The 18,097-nt window shown below is 42.4% G+C and overlaps 1 protein-coding gene across 1 annotated transcript in view; it reads right to left on the bottom strand.

Annotated features, from left to right (window-relative positions):
- Positions 1-8,194: 8,194 nt before the first annotated feature.
- Positions 8,195-18,097, bottom strand: part of LOC138663861 (zinc finger protein 25-like) — a 63,833-nt gene continuing 53,930 nt past the window's right edge. Inside the window, exon 11 of the mRNA XM_069750217.1 lies at positions 8,195-10,422. Within this exon, the coding sequence (XP_069606318.1) occupies positions 9,290-10,422 (1,133 nt within the window). The 3' untranslated portion in view covers positions 8,195-9,289. The remainder of the gene's footprint in view (positions 10,423-18,097) is intronic.

Raw genomic sequence — 18,097 nt, 5'->3', positions numbered from 1 at the left:
TACCAGCTCTTTGGGGTGGGGAGCCTATATGGGGGACATGGTGGTCCAGGGGCAATGGGAACCCTTCACAACATTCTCATCCAACCAAAGGGTGGCGGTTGAATTGGCTGTTAAAAAAATTCCTCATATATCTGCAGGGCCAGCACGTCAGAATTCTGTCGGACAACAGAGTTGCAGTCGCTTATTTAAACCGGCAAGGGGGAACACGTTCTGAGACATTAATGCAGATCACGGATAGTTTGTTCCAGGTGGCAGAGCTCAATTTTCAATCTTTGACAGCTCTCCACATCAAAGGAAAAGAGAATGTGACAGCAGATTTCCTCAGCCGAAATGTGTTAAAGCAAGGAGAGTGGTCTCTCAAAGAGGACATTTTCAATATTATTGTCCACAGATGGGGTCAGCCAGTGGTGGATCTGTTCGCCACCAGAAGCAACAGAAAAGTTAAACTTTTTTGCTCTCTAAATCCCAGGGAGAATCCCCTGGCGGTGGACGCCTTTCTAATAAAATGGGATTTTCTACTGGCTTATGCCTTTCCACCGCTGAACCTGATACCTCTAGTGGTGAGGAAAATCAGGGAGGATCGAGCAAAAGTCATCCTTATCACCCCCTTTTGGCCCAGAAGAACCTGGTTTGCCTGGCTCAAGACAATGTCCGTATCGGTTCCCTGGGTACTGCCAGAGATCCCGAACTTGCTTTCTCAGGGACCGATATCCCATCCACAAGTGGCAGCACTCCATTTAACGGTGTGAAGTTTGAACGGTCACTATTAGTAGAAAAATTAAGTAAACAAGGCAGCACACTGCAGCGCTAGAACATGCAAACTTGAAAACACGAAATTTGAACTGCATTACTGCACTAGAAATATGAAAAATGAGAGCGTTTAGCGCATAAAAATGGCCAATTTTATGTGTACCTGGTAGCCCCTCTACGGCATCTCTCTTATACCAGGTCCTAAACTTGCCTTACCTCGCTGAGAATAAACGTCTCCATCTGAACGGGTACATGTGAAACCTCTTCTTAGACTAAAATTCTCTCTCTCTGTGGAGGGGTATTGGACCTGCTGTAATTAAAACACCTGAAGCTAGGAGGCGGAGTGCACGATCAGAAGGCTAAAGAATACATTTCAAAAACCTGACCGGCACATCCAAACATAGACTAAGTGTGAACAGGTGCTGAACCTAAAGTCGCCAACTCGTATATAGTTAAGTAAATAAGGCAGCACACTGCAGCGCTGAAACATGCAAACTTGAAACACGAAATTTGAACTGCATTACTGCACTACAAATATGAAAAATGAGAGCGTTTAGCGCATAAAAATGGCCAATTTTATGTGTACCTGGTAGCCCCTTTACGGCATCTCTCTTATACCAGGTCCTACACTTGCCTTACCTCGCTGATAATAATCGTCTCCATCTGAATGGGTACATGTGAAACCTCTTCTTAGACTAAAATTCTCTCTCTCTGTGGAGGGATATTGGACCTGCTGTAATTAAAACACCTGTGGCTAGGAGGCGGAGTGCACGATCAGAAGGCTAAAGAATACATTTCAAAAACCTGACCGGCACATCCAAACATAGATTAAGTGTGAACAGGTGCTGAACCTAAAGTCGCCAACTCGTATATAGTTTTAATTACAGCAGGTCCAATACCCCTCCACAGAGAGAGAATTTTAGTCTAGGAAGAGGTTTCACATGTACCCATTCAGATGGAGACGTTTATTCTCAGCGAGGTAAGGCAAGTGTAGGACCTGGTATAAGAGAGGTGCCGTAAAGGGGCTACCAGGTACACATAAAATTGGCCATTTTTATGCGCTAAACGCTCTCATTTTTCATATTTCTAGTGCAGTAATGCAGTTCAAATTTCATGTTTCAAGTTTGCATGTTTCAGCGCTGCAGCGTGCTGCCTTATTTACTTAACTTTGCATGTAATACAGTCCCTAATGGTGAATTCAATCGTCCCGTTTGAAATATATAATGGTTTACCTGTTTGCAATGTTTTGCAAGTCTTACACTTGCGGCAGGGGTAAAACCCTTTATCGTCTTGTAAAAAACGTGAAGGATGATTTATTGATGGATTAGTAATTGTGGGGGCTATTAGATTGCCCAAGTTTCTAGTTTTCTTGTAAATAAATTTGGGATGAACTGGTAAATGATCTCCGATGATTTTCTTTTCTTTTAGAACGTTCCAATGTTTTTCCACAATATTCCTTAAAATATGGCTGTTTGCATTGTATTGAATAGTGATAGGAATATCTTCCCCAATGTTAGGGTCTCTCATTTCTTTGTTTTGGAGTAAATTTATTCTCGGTATATTTTCCACTCATTCTTTTGTTTGCATCAATTGGCTTTTATCATACCCTTTATTGATTAATTTTTCTGCCAGAAAATCAGCCTCTTTATTAAAGTCATGGGTCTTAGAACAATTCCTATGTCTATAAAACGATGCCAGAGGACCAGGTTTGCCAGTATTCCGTGATTTCTATATATAGCTTGCTGTTCCCATTTTCATAATTACAGGGAAAACAATGCAAACCGGTAAACAATTAAATATTTCAAATGGAACGACAGAATTCACCTAGAGGTCTCAACAGTGAAATAGGACTCTTCTCCTTCACTGATTAAACTCTATGTTATATGACACACTTTGAAGATAAAAGACAGCTCTGTCAATCAATGGACCATCCCTGATGAAGGAATCTGTGTATTCCGAAACGCATAGGAATTGGTCCATACAGAGCTCTGTACATTGTCACGTGCCTGGATACGTGATCTCTGACGTCACGCATACAGTGGAATGTAAAAGTTTGTGCACCCTTCGTCAAAATTACTATAGTGAACAATTAAGCAAGTTGAAGATGAAATGATCTCTAAAAAGGCACATTTATTTTGTATTTTAAACAAAAAATATATATATAGTCAGTTTTTACATTTTAAAAATTACAAAAAGGAAAATGGGCAGATGCAAATGTTTGGGCACCCTGCTTTGCTTGTACCTACCCTTTTTGCAAGTATCATAACTTGTAAACACTTCTTGTAGCCAGCCAAGAGTCTTTCAATTCTTGTTTGAGGGATTTTCATTCATCCCTCCTTGAAAAATTCTTCCAGTTCTGTGAGATTCCTGGGTCATCTTGCATGCACTATTTTGAGGTCTAGCCACAGATTTTCAATGGTGTTCAGATCAGGGGACTATCAGGATCATTATAAAACCTTTAGTTTGCACCTTTTAAAGTAGTGTATTGTGGATTTTGACATGTGTTTAGGATCATTATCAATTGTAGAATCCATTCTCTTTTCAACTTTTTTTTACAGATGGTCTTTTTCCTCTGGGTTTGTCTTGGGTCAGGTGTTTGTTTTACTCTTTATTAATCAGCACCTGCCTCCCAGTCCTTGCTGGACAAATTTTTATCTGCTTGAGCTCTAGCTTGGTGCTTTGCTTTGTCTTCTGTGTTATTTGTGCAGTGCTGGTACCTCTGGTTCTGCTAGCCTTAGTTTCTGTATTCTATTGGTTTTTGCAGCCTTCTCTTTGTTTTCTATTAGGAGGTGACCCGTTTTTGTACTCAGTCCTTAGTTCTTTTAGGGAACCCCTTCCCCTTATCTATAGGTCTTCGCTTGAGATTAACCTAGGATCGTCGGTGGGTCTATTCGCAAGGAATGGGTCGCCCACTCCATCATAGGGTTTCAGCCTAGTCATAGTGAAGGGTCATTTTTCTCCTTCTACCGTAGTCCTGTTGCAGATCCGTAACAAATACATACAGCCGCACACCCCGGTCCCGAGTGCCGCATATTGAGATACTTGACTTGTGCGAGTTTCTCGCAAGTGTGATCCGGGCCTTATGATGAGGACACAGAAGAGGTTTTCTTCTGATGCCTTCTATGAAGGCCATATTTGTGCGGGTATCTCTGACCTTTAGAAAAATGTACCACACCTCCAGAGTCTGCTAAATCTTTCTGAAGGCCTTTTGCCGTCAAGAAGGGGGTCTGATTTGTCTCTCTAGCAATCCTAGAGCAGCTCTTACTGAAATTTTGCTTTGCTTTTGGAAGACCTTGTCTTGGCTTCCAATGTTCTTTTTAACTGTAATTTCTTAATAACATTTTGAAATGAGGAAAGGGCAACTGGAAAACACTTTGCCTCCACCATTTTCATAGCACTATGCAGCTGCTTAAAGGGAACCTGTCACCCCCAAAATCGATGGTGAGGTAAGCCCGTCATCAGGGGCTTATCTACAGCATTTGGTAATGCTGTAGATAAGCCCCAGATGTTACCTAAAAGAGGAGAAAAAGAGGTTAGATTATAGTCACCCAGGGGCAGTCCTGCTGCGGTCCGGGTCCGATGGGTGTCTCAGGTCCGGTCCGGAGCCTCCCATCTTCATTCCATGACGTCCTCTTCTGGTCTTCTTGCCACAGCTGCGGCGCAGGCGTACTTTGTCTGCCCTATTATGGGCAGAGCAAAGTACTGCAGTGCGCAGTCGCTGGGCCTCTTTGACCTGTCCCGGCGCCTGCGCACTGCAGTACTTTGCTCTGCCCACAACAGGGCAGACAAAGTACGCCTGCGCCGCAGCGTGAAGACCAGAAGAGGATATCATGGAATGAAGATGGGAGGCTCTGGACCGGACCTGAGACACCCGTCAGACCCGGACCGCAGCGGGACCGCCCCTGGGTGAGTATAATCTAACCTCTTTTTCTCCTCTTAGGTAACATCGGGGGCTTATCTACAGCATTACAGAATGCTGTAGATAAGCCCCTGATGACGATGAGCTTACCTCACCATCGATTTTGGGGGTCAGGGCCGCCATCAGGGCATGACGGCCGTGACTGGCGTATGGGGCCCGGTGGGCAGAGGGGGCCCGCATCGGGCCCCATCTCATCTGCTCACCGGGCCCCTACTGGCAGCCGCAGGCTAACCGGGCCCTTAGCGCTGACGCTGCAGCTGTTTAAAGCTATTGACGTGCGGGCGCGGGCCCGCATGTCAATAGTTAACAGCCGCCAGCCAATCTGAGGCTGGCAGCTGACGTCAGCCGCAGAGTGCGTCCATGTCGCCGGCGTCTGATGTCATTATCAGTCGCCGGCGAGTGCACACTGCAGCTGCGGAGACTTCGCCCGGCGCAGGAGCACGGCCAGGTAAGAACTTCTTTTTTTTTTTCTTTCTTGAGAGCGGCGTTCCGGATTGGAAACAGATGGGGCAGAATGGAGACAGATGGGGCAGGATTGGAGACAGATGGGGCAGGATGGATACGATGGAGACAGATGGGGCAGGATGGGGAGATCATATGGGGCAGAATGGATACTCATGAGGGCAGGATGGGAGAACATATCGCTGGAGCCTGGAATGAGACACACGGGGGCTAGGATGGCGAATATTACCATAGGGGCTAATTAAGGGATATTATTATTGCAGTGATGCATTTATTTTATTTTTTGAGTATACTGTTTTAAATGGGGGGCGGTCCTGTTACTGTGTAGAGTGATACTATGTTGCCTTCTTCATGTGGTGTAACGTAGAGGCTGGGAAAATTAAGTAATGTGTTCTACAAGCGGAACTCGAGATAAGTTATTTCCTGCAGAGACGAGTCCTGGCTGGATGAAGTGATGGCGGTCTGTGCTGGATGAAAGATGAAGGACTTCACCTAGAGACGTCACTGGTGAGTCAGTGTTACCTATACACTGACACTATACACTGTATACTATATACAGAGGTCCTGTGTACAATGTCACCAGTGATCACTGTATTACCTATACATTATATACAGAGCTCCTGTGTATAATGTCACCGGTGATCACTGTATTACCTCTACACAGTCACTGCATACTAATTACAGAACTCCTGTGTATAATGGCACTTATGGTGATAGTATTGTGGGTTTTTTTATTACTGATCAGTATTGTAGTATTCAGTCATTGGTGGTAATATGTGGTCTGGTCATGGTGTAGCTGTATTTGTTCCTTGTATTTTATATTATTTGATCACTGTGGTGGTAATATGTCATCTGGTCATAGTTTTGTGGTATTTGTTCCTTGTATGTAGTATTATGTCATTTTAAAAATTGAAAAATAAATAAAAATATACCTAAATTGTATTGCATATTTTAACAAATATTTAGTAGGTTACAGCAGAGTAGGGCCCGGCCAAAAGTGTCTACCGTGTTATGGTGGCGGCTTAAAAAATCTTTTGGCCAAAACAAAAGCTGCTGGCTATATGTGTGATCTGGTGATGGGAACTGTCAATGTGTGATAGGTGAGAAGTGGAGATTTTCCAAGAGAGAGCGGTGGGACTATGGACAGTTTGAGGGGTGGAGCCTGGAGGCGGGGCTGGGGTGGAGCCTGGGCAGAGTCTCAAGGGGGTCCCGAAAATTTTGCCAGTATGGGGCCCCAAAATTTCTAGTGGCAGCCCTGTTGGGGGTGACAGGTTCCCTTTAAAAGAACCCATGGCTGCTGTTTTTTGGTACAGGAATAGAGGCTAGGTGTTTTATAAAGCTGGAAAATTTGCATCACCTGGCCTTTCCCAACAATAATAGTGAACAAACCATAACATTCGCAGGCTAATTAAGGTCAGAAACCTTGATCAAAGTTATCTGAGCATACATCTCCAAGGGAAAATATCAAGTCTCCAGATGTGCAAAGCTGGCAGAAACCAAAAAAACTTGCAGCATTAATTGCAGTGAAAGATGGTCCTTCAAAAGTATTGACTCAGGCCGGTTTCACACTAGGGTTTGTGTACACAGCGTAGGGCTGCGTACTTCTTATTTTCAGATCCACATGCATCCTGCGTACCTATCTTTAACATTGTGTATGCAGGGACATGTGTGGTCATTCGTTGAATGCGGATGCGTCCCCGTGCTGCGTTTTGACGTGCCCGCTGAACGCAACATGTTGCGTTCGACGGGCACGTCAAAATGACGCACGGGGATGCATCCCCACACAATGCATGACCACACATGTCCTTGAATACACAATGTTAAAGATAAAGTGGGTACGCAGGACACATGCTGATCTGAAGGCAAGAAGTACGCGGCCCTACGCTGTGTACACAAACGCTAGTGTGAGACTGGCCTCAGTGAGCTGTTGTGAATTTTGTTGTCGAGCTCCCTCCTGTGGTCGTGAATGGTACTTTGGTGAGTTCTGTCCGTGGGCTCCCTCTGGTGGCTGTGAGTGGAGCTGCTGCTTCTGAGGTGCCTTACACAGGTGACGTGGTTTATCCTTTGGCTAGCTGCTCTATTTAACTCCACTTAGATCGTTACTCCATGCCAGCTGTCAATGTTTCTGCATTGGTTCAGTTCGCTCTTGGATCTTTCTGGTGACCTGTCTACTCCAGCAGAAGCTAAGTTCCTGATAGTATCTAATTCGTTCATTGTTTTCTTGTCAAGCTGGATATCATGATTTTGTCTTGCTAGCTGGAAGCTCTGGGATGCAGAGTGGCAACTCCGCACCGTTAGTCGGTGCGGAGGACTTTTTGCACACTCTGCATGGTCTTTTGTAGTTTTTTGTGCTGATCGCAAAGCTACCTTTCCTATCCTCTGTTTATTTAGTAAGTCTGGCCTCCCTTTGCTGAAACCTGTTTCATTTCTGCGTTTGTGACTTTCATCTTTACTCACAGTCAATATATGTGGGGGGCTGCCTTTTCCTTTGGGGAATTTCTCTGAAGCAAGGTAGGCTTTATTTTCTATCTCTAGGGCTAGCTAGCTCTTAGGCTGTGACGAGGCGCCTAGGGAGTGTCAGGAGCGCTCCACGGCTATTTCTAGTGTGTGATAGGATTAGGGATTGCGGTCAGCAGAGCTCCCACATCCCAGAGCTTGTCCTGTGTGAGTTTTAACTATCAGGTTGTGCCGGGTGCTCCTAACCACCAGGTCATAACAGTGAGCTGAATAAAAATGCACCTCACAAAAGGCTGCTAGTAACAAGCCACCTCTTGATAATGTCTGGTTCCATTCAGTCTGAGATCAGGGGGTGTGAAAATCCTCTGACCAGCTACACTCAATTGTATGTGCCCTGCCTGCCCTTTCTTCCACTTCTGGATGACAATAGCCTCCCTTCACAGATGTTTTTGCCAATATATTCAGGTCTGACACAACTTAGATGCACAAAACAGTATTTTATGGTGAAAATTGCAATTGCAAAATCATAATCAGCAGGTTTGACTGAAGACTTCATGTTTTTTTTTTATTAGATAATGTAAAAGAACAGGCACTGGACGCACACGGTAAAACTGCAGTAGGATGTTTATTGTTTCTTGCACATAAATTGATAACATTTAGATGGATTCAGACGAACCATCCTGCAAAACGTGAATAACAAAGTCATTACTACAGGACTGTATGAAAAAGGGATTTATTCTAAACACTGAATCCGGGCCCCATAGCTGGAAACTCCGAGCCTCCAGCGTGTTAGTATGAGGCAGAGTCTTTGTCCCTGGAGCTTCTCTACTCGGTATAATGAGACTCTGATCTTGTTCATATAAAGAGTGTTTAAGAATAATATAAACTGCCTAAATATAAGGATCTTGTCTGACCTATGTCATTGTAGAGAGAACTATGGAAAGAGCACTATTTTTCTGTATAATATATATGTTGTTGTAGCCCTAATATTTCTGTACAGGGCGTCTCTGAATATATCATCTTACCCCAGTATTATGGATTGAGATTAGGAAGGTGGGGAGAGGGAGACATTTTATCTTAATTGGAATGGATCACAACAGACGTTCCAACAAAGAAGGAATGGATCATACATGTAAAAAGTAATTTACAACATCAGCACGTTCATTATAGAAAAGTTAAAAATGTTTGTTCACACACAGATTGTGGATTGAAAGAGATTGATGAATGGCAGATCGCTGAGACTGGGAGTTAGGAAGAAGAGGGAGAGGGAAATGTTGGGTATTTTGGTGAGGCTTAGGGGAAGGTGTAGCAAAACTGTTGTCCACATAGTGAATATATATATAATTGAGAAATATACAATTCAGATGGAATATTGCATTTAATTTGCTCTTTAGACAACAGATGTATATTAATAACTGAATATGTTTTAATTCAAATGTAAGTTCTAACTTGTTTTCTCATGTACTTATATGTCGTTATTTTGACTTTCTGTTGTGTGTTTTCTTGTGCAGTTTCTCAAAAATATATGGTTTCATTCTATGTGAGTTTTCCTTTGCAGTCAACACAATATGATTTTCGAGTAATGCATTTCCCAACTTCTAGGTATGAGAATGACTTCTCAATTTGTGAGATATTTAATGTTTAGTAACATTCCTTTCATTGCTAAAAAAATTTCCCATATTCTGAACATGAAAATGGTTTCTACTTTGTGTGAGTTTTCTGATGTGAAACAAGAATTGATTTGTATACAAAACATTTTCCACATTCTGAACATAAATATGGCATCTCCCCTGTGTGATATCTTTGGTGACTAACCATATTTGATTTTTGCTTAAACTGTTTTCCACATTCTGAACATGTAAATGGCATCTCCCCGGTGTGAGTTCTTTGATGAGTAAAAAGATGTGATTTATCTCTAAAACATTTCCCACATTCTAAACATGAAAATGGCTTCTCCCCTGTGTGAGTTCTTTGATGTTTGTCAAGATGAGTTTTCTTTGCAAAACATCTCCCACATTCTGAACATGAAAATGGCTTCTCCCCTGTGTGACTTCTCTCATGTGTTACAAGATGACTTTTCTTTGCAAAACATTTCCCACATTCTGAACATGAATATGGCTTCTCCCCAGTGTGAGTTCTCTGATGTGTAACAAGATTTGATTTATATGCAAAATATTTCCCACATTCTTTACATGAAAATGGCTTTTCTCCTGTGTGAGTTCTCTGATGTTTAACTAGATTTATTTTATTCACAAAACTATTACCACATTCTGAACATGAAAATGGCTTTTCCCCTGTGTGACTTCTCTGATGTGTAACAAAATGTGAGTTCCGCGAAAAACATTTCCCACATTCTGAACATGAATATGGTTTCTCCCCAGTGTGAGTTCTTTGGTGTTTAACAAGTTTAGATTTAACTGAAAAACATTTCTCACATTCTGAACATGAATATGGCTTCTCCCCTGTGTGAGTTCTTTGATGTGTAACAAGTTTAGATTTCACTGAAAAACAGTTGCCACATTCTGAACATGAATATGACTTCTTCTCTGTGTGAATTTTTTCTTGTCCAACTAGCTTCAATTTCTGGTTAAAATCCCTCCCACATTCTGAAGAAGAAAAACTTTTCTCCTCTGTGAGAATTTGTTGATGTGTAAAAGCTGAATTGGAAGATAGAACCTGTTTAAAAGGATCAAATGATAGATCTTTACTGTGAAGGGATGAAGGAATATCTGGAATAGCGACATAGATGTCATTTATATCTTGTGTGACATCAAGGTCATCAGATTTAAAAATTGAAGATATCAGATGTCCTTCTGAGCTTCTGGTACAGTCATCTGCCAAAAATAAAAATTATTTTAACAACACATCCTGAACTATATGTTTTTAACATTTCTAAAATACCCCCAAAAATTTAAGGTTAAATAAGTATTGAATTTTCTAAGTAAATATATTTCTAAAGGTGTTATTGACATGAAATTCTCACTTGATGATTGTAACCACCCATTCAATCCACACAGGTAAATCAATCAATCAATCAATCCATAGATGTACATAAACTATGTGTAATAATGAGAAATGGCACAGGGAAAAAGTATTGAACTTGTCTCAAAACTGTTGCAACCTTATTGTTGCAAAATATACTGTTGGCATTGTTATAGAAGACTTTTTTAATTACTCAGTGTTCCAGTGAGCACTGTTGGGGCCATAATCCAGAAGTGGAAAGAACATAATTTCACCATAAACCAGTCACAACCAGGTGCTCTATGCATGATTTCAGACAGAGGTGTGTAAAGATTTGTCAGAAGAGCTGTCCAAGAGCCATAGACCACCTAGGGATAGCTATAGAAAGACCTGGAATCACAGGTACAATTGTTTAAAAGAAAACAATGAATAATATGCTCAACCTCCATGGTCTGTATGCACGCTCACCACACAAAACTCCAATACTGAACAAACATTAATTCCATGGTGCTGTACATGAGAAAGGGGTTACATACAGGGTTATAGATATCGTTTACAGTAATCAGGTTTACAGTGACAGACTAGTACAGAGGGGAGAGGACCCTGTCCTTGCGGACTTACATTCTATGGGATTGACATTTAGACAAGCTTGTGAAATATTAGGAGAATATAGTCTGGTCACAAGAGACCAAAATTATACTCTTTGGATGCCATAATACACACCATGTTTGGGGGCTAACATGAACTGCATTTGACCCCAAAAACAACATACCAACATTGAAGTTTGGAAGTGGGAACACCATGGTTTGGGGCTGTTTTTTAGCATACGGCACTGGCAAACTTCATTTAATTGAAAGAAGGATGAATGGACAAATGTACTGAAACACTGTTGCCATCTACTATGATGATGAAAATTAAACTAGGATGGATATTTCAGCAAGACAATGATCCCAAACACACAGCCAAGAAAACTCTCAATTGGTTTCAGAGAACGAAAATAAAGCTGGTAGAGTGGCCGAGCTAATCACCTAAACTGAATCCAATAGAAATTGTATGGAAGGAACTGAAACTCAAGTTTATAGAAGGATCCCACAAGACCTTCAGGATTTGAGGAGTGTTTATGTGGAAGAATATGTCAAAATCACACCAGAGCAATGCCTGCTATTAGTTTTTCCACACAGGAGGCATCTTGAAGCGGTCATCACCAACAAAGGCTTACGTACAAAGTATTAATTCAATTTAAATATGCGTGTTCAATACTTTCCCTTGTGTCATCTCTCATTATTACACATAATTTATGGACATCTATGGTTTGATTTATTTGTCTGTATGGATTGGATGGGCTGTTACTGACATCTGGTGAGAATTTCATGTCAATAATATCTATAGAAATGTATGTACTTAGAAAATTGGTGATGTATTCAATACTTATTTCACCCACTTTATGTAGCAAAATACAGTTATTTTCTAAGACAAAAACAGTTAACAATTCAACACTAGACCTCATAGCACAAACCAGTAGAACACGGTGATCCAGCCTCTCGGTTCGTTCTGCCTCCCAATTATTGGAATAATAATCCATAAAAAATGCTATGTAAGCCAAAATGACACTGAAAAGGACTTTTAATCCACCCCTCAAACAACAAGACCCACTTATGCCCATCATCTGTCAATGGAAAAATAGAGGGTTTTCACATTATTAGTAGATGGAGGACTCTTGAAAAGCAACATGGCTTCCATAAACCAATCCTGCAAAATTTGCTCTCTCAAAGCAAAATTCCCTCCTTGCTTTTGAGTAATGAGGTTTACCCAAACACTGTTAGCGTCCACATGCAAAAATGGGAAAAACACACAAAAATTTACGATAAGCGTGTCTTTAGAAGTACAAGCTGGGCATCATTAATTGGGCACTAAAATGGCATATTTGTCATTTTCACTCTCCAATATTGACTGCGTGCTAGTTTCCAGAGAATACCTGTGGAGTCAAAATAGTCACTACTCCTACAGATGAATTCACTGAGGAAAACTGATTCAACTTTTAGCTGTTTACTACGTTTCTGGTTTTCTGCCTTTCTGGCACCTTAGATGATCTGCGAATGATGCTCGCAAACTATTTCAGCAGAATCTGCATTCCCAGAGCTAAATGGCGCTCCTTTACTTCTCAGCCCCGCCATGTGCCCAAACAATATAGTATTGTCCAATTCAGGAGAAGCTGAGACATATATTCTGATGTCCATTTTTTTCTAATTCCCATTTTTCATTCTTGCTTTTCAATTTTTTTATAATTACTGTGATACACACACCTTAAGGGTTACGTTTCCTGATTAAGGGTTACGTTTCCTGAATGTGCTTTTTGATACTGTGAAAAGTGCAAGTTTCTAAACTATATACCCCTCCAAGTTCCATATTTTGCTGATTATATGACGCACCACAAATTTTTGTGGTGCAAAATAGGAAAACTTTTTTTTTTTAAATAAAATAGTGGTGCGTCTTATATTCCCTTTTAAAGGTAGCTTAGCTGGGGGGGTGGCTACGGTGCAGAGGAGACACAGTAAACAGGGTTGCTGCTTCAGGAGGCCGGGAGCGGCAGGAGCAGGGCGATGCTGCAGTGCCTGGGATCTCAGAGGAGGTCAGCACCACTAAGCGGAGTCCATTTTCCCTATCATATTCCTGCGGTGGGCTTCGGTGCAGGTGGCATATGCGCAGATTGAGATCTCTGGAGATGATCTTCACCGTTGCCAGCCCCGGTAAGATTACTTTGGATTATAGAACACTCCCCCCATTTTCCTCCCAAGTTTGTAGAAAAAAAAGTGTGTCTTATAATCCGAAAAATACGGTACCACTAACGAAAACAACAATGTTTCACAGAAAAAACCCCCAACAATCTCAGAATCACTTGGATCAGGTTAAGATTTTAAACTCTTACTGACGTCGGGCATAATAGTACGCCGCTGTCAGTATCCCCCCCTTTGATGTGGGCTCCGGCGGTGAGCCCATATCTTTTCCGGGACATGTCAGCTATTTTAAACAGCTGACATGTATCCATAATAGCCACGGGTGGAATCTATTAACTAGTTAAATGCTGCTGTCAAACTCTGACAGCGGCATTTAAATGGCGCTTTTGGTAATCGTGGCGGAAATACACACAACGGTGACCCTGTCACGTGATCGGGGGTCATTGGTTTGTCGTCATGACAACCAGAGGTCTCCTGGAGACCTCTATGGTTGTCAGTGCCGGCCTGCTATGAGCGCCACCCAGTGGGCGGTGCTCATAGGGGCGACTGATCGTAGCTGAGCCGATCGGGCTATGGCAGCTTCTAGTCTCCTATGGAGACTACTGAAGCATGCCAAAAGTTAAAGAAAAATGTTTTTTTTTTAAATATATATCTATATATAAAAGTTCAAATCACCCCTCTTTTGCCCCATTCAAAATAAAACAATAAAAAAACAACCTTCACATATTTGGTATCGCCGCGTTTAGAATCGCCTGATCAATAAAAAAAAAGGATTAACCTGATCGCTAAATGGCGCAGCGATAAAAAAAAGTAAAAACGCCAGAATTACTTTTTTTTGGTCTTCGCAGCATTGCATTAATATGCAACAATGGGCCCTCATCCAACTCGAGATCACGAAAAATGGAAATGCTACAGGTATCGGAAAATTGGGAATTTTTTTTTTTTTTTTAAGCAAAGTTTGGAATTTTCTTTCACCACTTAGATAAAAAAGAACCTAGACATTTTTGGTGTCTGTAAACTCGTAATGACCTGGAGAATCAAAATGGCAGGTCAGTTTTAGCATTTAGTGAATCGAGCAAAAAAAAAAAAGTGTGAGATTGCACTTTTTTTTGTAATTTCACCGCACTTGGAATTTTTGTCCTGTTTTCTAGTACATATGGTAAAACCAATGGTGTCGTTCAAAAGTACAACTCGTCCCGCAAAAAATAAGCCCTCACATGGCCATATTGACGGAAAAATAAAAAAGTTATGGCTCTGGGAAGGAGGGGAGCAAAAAACGAAAAAAGCTCCGGTCATGAAGGGGTTAAAGTTATTACTACGTAAAGTGACAGGTCAGATGTAAAATATGGGGCCTGGGAAGGAAGAAAACTGTCTGCGGCAGAAAATGATTAGATGAGTGGATCTTGTGCAGTAACTACTGTAAACAAAAACTGTGACATCTCTGGAGTGATCATATCGTGTGACATGTTAGCAATTGGAAATCCAATCTGTCTTGGGGACAATAGCTGTCAGATAACCTTCTTTAAGAAATGTTAGACATTTAGAGAGAACTTTCCAACATAAGTCATTAGTAGGGTTGAGCGAAACAGATCGGAAAATTTCAAAAGTCGCCGACTTTTAGCAAAGTGGGGTTTCGTGAATCCCGACCCGATCCCACTGTGCGATCGGGTCGGCGATCTTTTCTCCAAAAAGCTCCCAGGCTCGAGTTCATATGAGGACATCCAGCAGAGGACGCATCACCGCGAATGAAGGTAACTATAGGTCATTGACCTACATTACCTTCATTCCCCAGGGTTTTACAGGCATGAACACAGCTGCATTATAGCAGAGCTCCTGCCTGTAAAATATTTTAACCCCTTAAGATGGATTTACATCGTGGGACGTTACAGATCAACAGAAGGTATGTATATTGTTTTTTTTTTTATTCAAATACATTTTTATTAAGAATAACAAGATAAATGACATGTTACATTCTCATTTTCAATACAAAGCTTTTTCCCCCCCTTCAAACATTCCCCTTCAATCCCACCACCCCCCAACCCCACCCAACAAAGCAGCTCACCTTGCTTAGCACTTCCATCATTAGACCAATATACTATCTAATCCCTCGGCCAGTAATATAAGCCACATTTAACATTACCATTAATTAGGAACCTTAATTACCTCTCCCTCTATAATACCTCTATCCCATAGCAATCCACGGAGACCACATTTTATTGAACATTTAAGATTTTCCCTCTTTTTTTATAAAACCCCTTTTCCAGTGTCAGGCCCTGCTTCACATACTGGAGGAACTCTCCTCTTGACGGCGGTTCTTCCCTAATCCAGTTTCGAGCTATTACCTTCCTAGCCATGTATAACAATCTGGCAATAGCTATCTTTAGGTTGTTATCCGCTCCAATCTCATCCACACATCCCAACAAGCACACTATAGGATCCCTTGGCAACTTACATCCATACGCACCTTCCATACGACTCAAAACTACCACCCAAAAAGCAGCCAGTCTCGGACACGTCCACATCACATGGAGTATATCAGCATCTGCAGTTTTACACCTCGGGCATTCAGAATCATCACGCAAACCAGCCTTATATAGCACCATCGGTGACTTATAAACCCTGTGTATCACATAGAGCTGTGACAGTCTATACGGTTCGCTCAGTGACAATCGTGGGACCCATTCTAGCACCAACTCCCAAGTCTCATTCTCCATTGGACCCAGATCCCTCTCCCACTTGGCTCTCGCCATTATTGGAAACCCCAATAGGAAAGTATGCAACAGATCTTTATACAAAGTAGATATGACTCCCCCAGTAGTCCCTTCATTACACACATACTCCAGTACTATATCCCTCTAAATTCCAATACCTCCGTTTCTACTCTGAGCTCCAAAAGCATGCCTCATCTGCAAATACTGATACTCCCCTGCAGTCCCAAGACCAAATTCCGCCTGCAATTGGGAAAATGATTTCAATTCACCTCGCTCAATTATTTGATACACGTATTGAATCCCTTTGACTTGCCATTCTGTCAGTACCCCCAGTGCCTCAAACTACTGTAAGTTGGTGTTATGCCATAGCGGTGAGAATCTAGTCAAATCCGTGACCCCCCGTATATGTCTCAGCCTACCCCACAGCCTGCGTATCAACAACACAGTCGGGTATAATTTCCCCAGAGCCCCCAGGGATCCATCTTCCAAACATTGTACTACTGGCCTTCTTTTTGTCACCACTTCCATCAGCCGCTGTACTGCCCAGATGACCCTTCATGCGCCCAGCCTTTTAAATGCTGACTCTGGGCTGCAAGAAAATATATTTCAGGGTTAGGCAATGCCAGTCCCCCATCTTCCTTGGGTCGCTGAAGTGTCTCCAGTTTGATACGCGGATGCTGTCTCCCCCATATCAAATTCCTGAACAGAGAGTTAATCTGTCTAAATCTCCCGCGTGGTATCCAAACTGGCGCATTATGAAGAATATACAGTATTTTTGGCATCAAAATCATTTTAATAAGATTCACCCTACCTACCACATATAAATGCAGTTTAAGCCAAGCATCCGCTTTCGCTTTAAGAACACCTAAGATTGGAGTCAGATTTCTATGTATATAGTCAGTAACAGGCATAGATACCCATATTCCAAGGTACTTAAATTGGCTAGTCACCTCCAGTCGCCCATCCTCCAGTGGCTCCCCACCATCATCATCCACCGTAAACAAGACAGACTTACTCCAGTTTATCCTAAGTCCCGACACCGATCCGAAACGCTCAATAATCCCAATGGCTCCCTCCAAGGACGTACCTGGGTCAGCCAGAAAGAGCAGAATGTCATCCGCATACAGCGCCACCCTTTCTTCAATCATCCCATATTTAAACCCAGTCACCTCATCAGACCGTCGAAGCTTAGCAGCCAGCGGTTCCACAGCCAGAGCAAACAAAAGAGGAGAGAGCGGACACCCCTGTCTCGTCCCTCTAGCCAGTTGTATGGTCCGTGATAACTCCCCATTTACCCTAGCCATCGGCATCGAGTACATGAGTCGAATCCAGGATATGAACTGCGGTCCAAACCCCATACTCCGGAGCACCTGCCAGAGATATCCCCACTCCACACTATCGAATGCCTTATGGGTGTCTAAAGATGCAATAACTCTCTGGCCACAGTTGTCGGATCTGAGTTGCAAATTCATATACAGCCTTCGTAAGTTGATCGCAGTGGACCGATCAGGCATAAAGCCGGACTGGTCTGAGTGCACCAGGCCGGAAATAACACTTGTTAACCTCATCGCCAACACCTTAGCCAGAAGTTTAACGTCTGTAGTAAGCAAGGAGATTGGCCGATATGAATCCGGCCGTGTCGGGTCCTTCCCCTCCTTAGGAATCACCACTATTATGGCCTCCCGCATAGATGCCGGTAGACGACCGCCACTCCTAGCCTCCTCCAGAAGTACCCTTAATTTAGGGATCAGCACTTCCCCAAAGTTTTTATAAATTTCAGCAGGAAATCCATCTACGCCAGATGCCTTCCCATTAGCCATAGACTGCAGTGCCCGACCCAACTCCTCCTCCGTGATGGGAGCTTCCAAATCTTCTCTATCTATGTCACTCAGCCTTGGGAGCTCCAATTCCTCAAGGAACGCCACAGTGTCCTCCACCAACCCATCTACCTGAGAGGAATATAGGTCCGCATAAAAATCCGCAAAAATGTCCAAAATCTCTGAAGTCTCAGAGACAGCCACACCGCTCCCCGATACCAAAGAATGAACAAAGGAAGTGTTTCTCTGGGCAGAAGCCACCATCGATAGCAAATGACCCACAGA

This window comes from Ranitomeya imitator, chromosome 2, assembly GCF_032444005.1.
Source record: "Ranitomeya imitator isolate aRanImi1 chromosome 2, aRanImi1.pri, whole genome shotgun sequence".
Lineage (NCBI taxonomy): Eukaryota > Metazoa > Chordata > Amphibia > Anura > Dendrobatidae > Ranitomeya > Ranitomeya imitator.
This window is presented reverse-complemented; position numbering and strand designations above follow the sequence as displayed.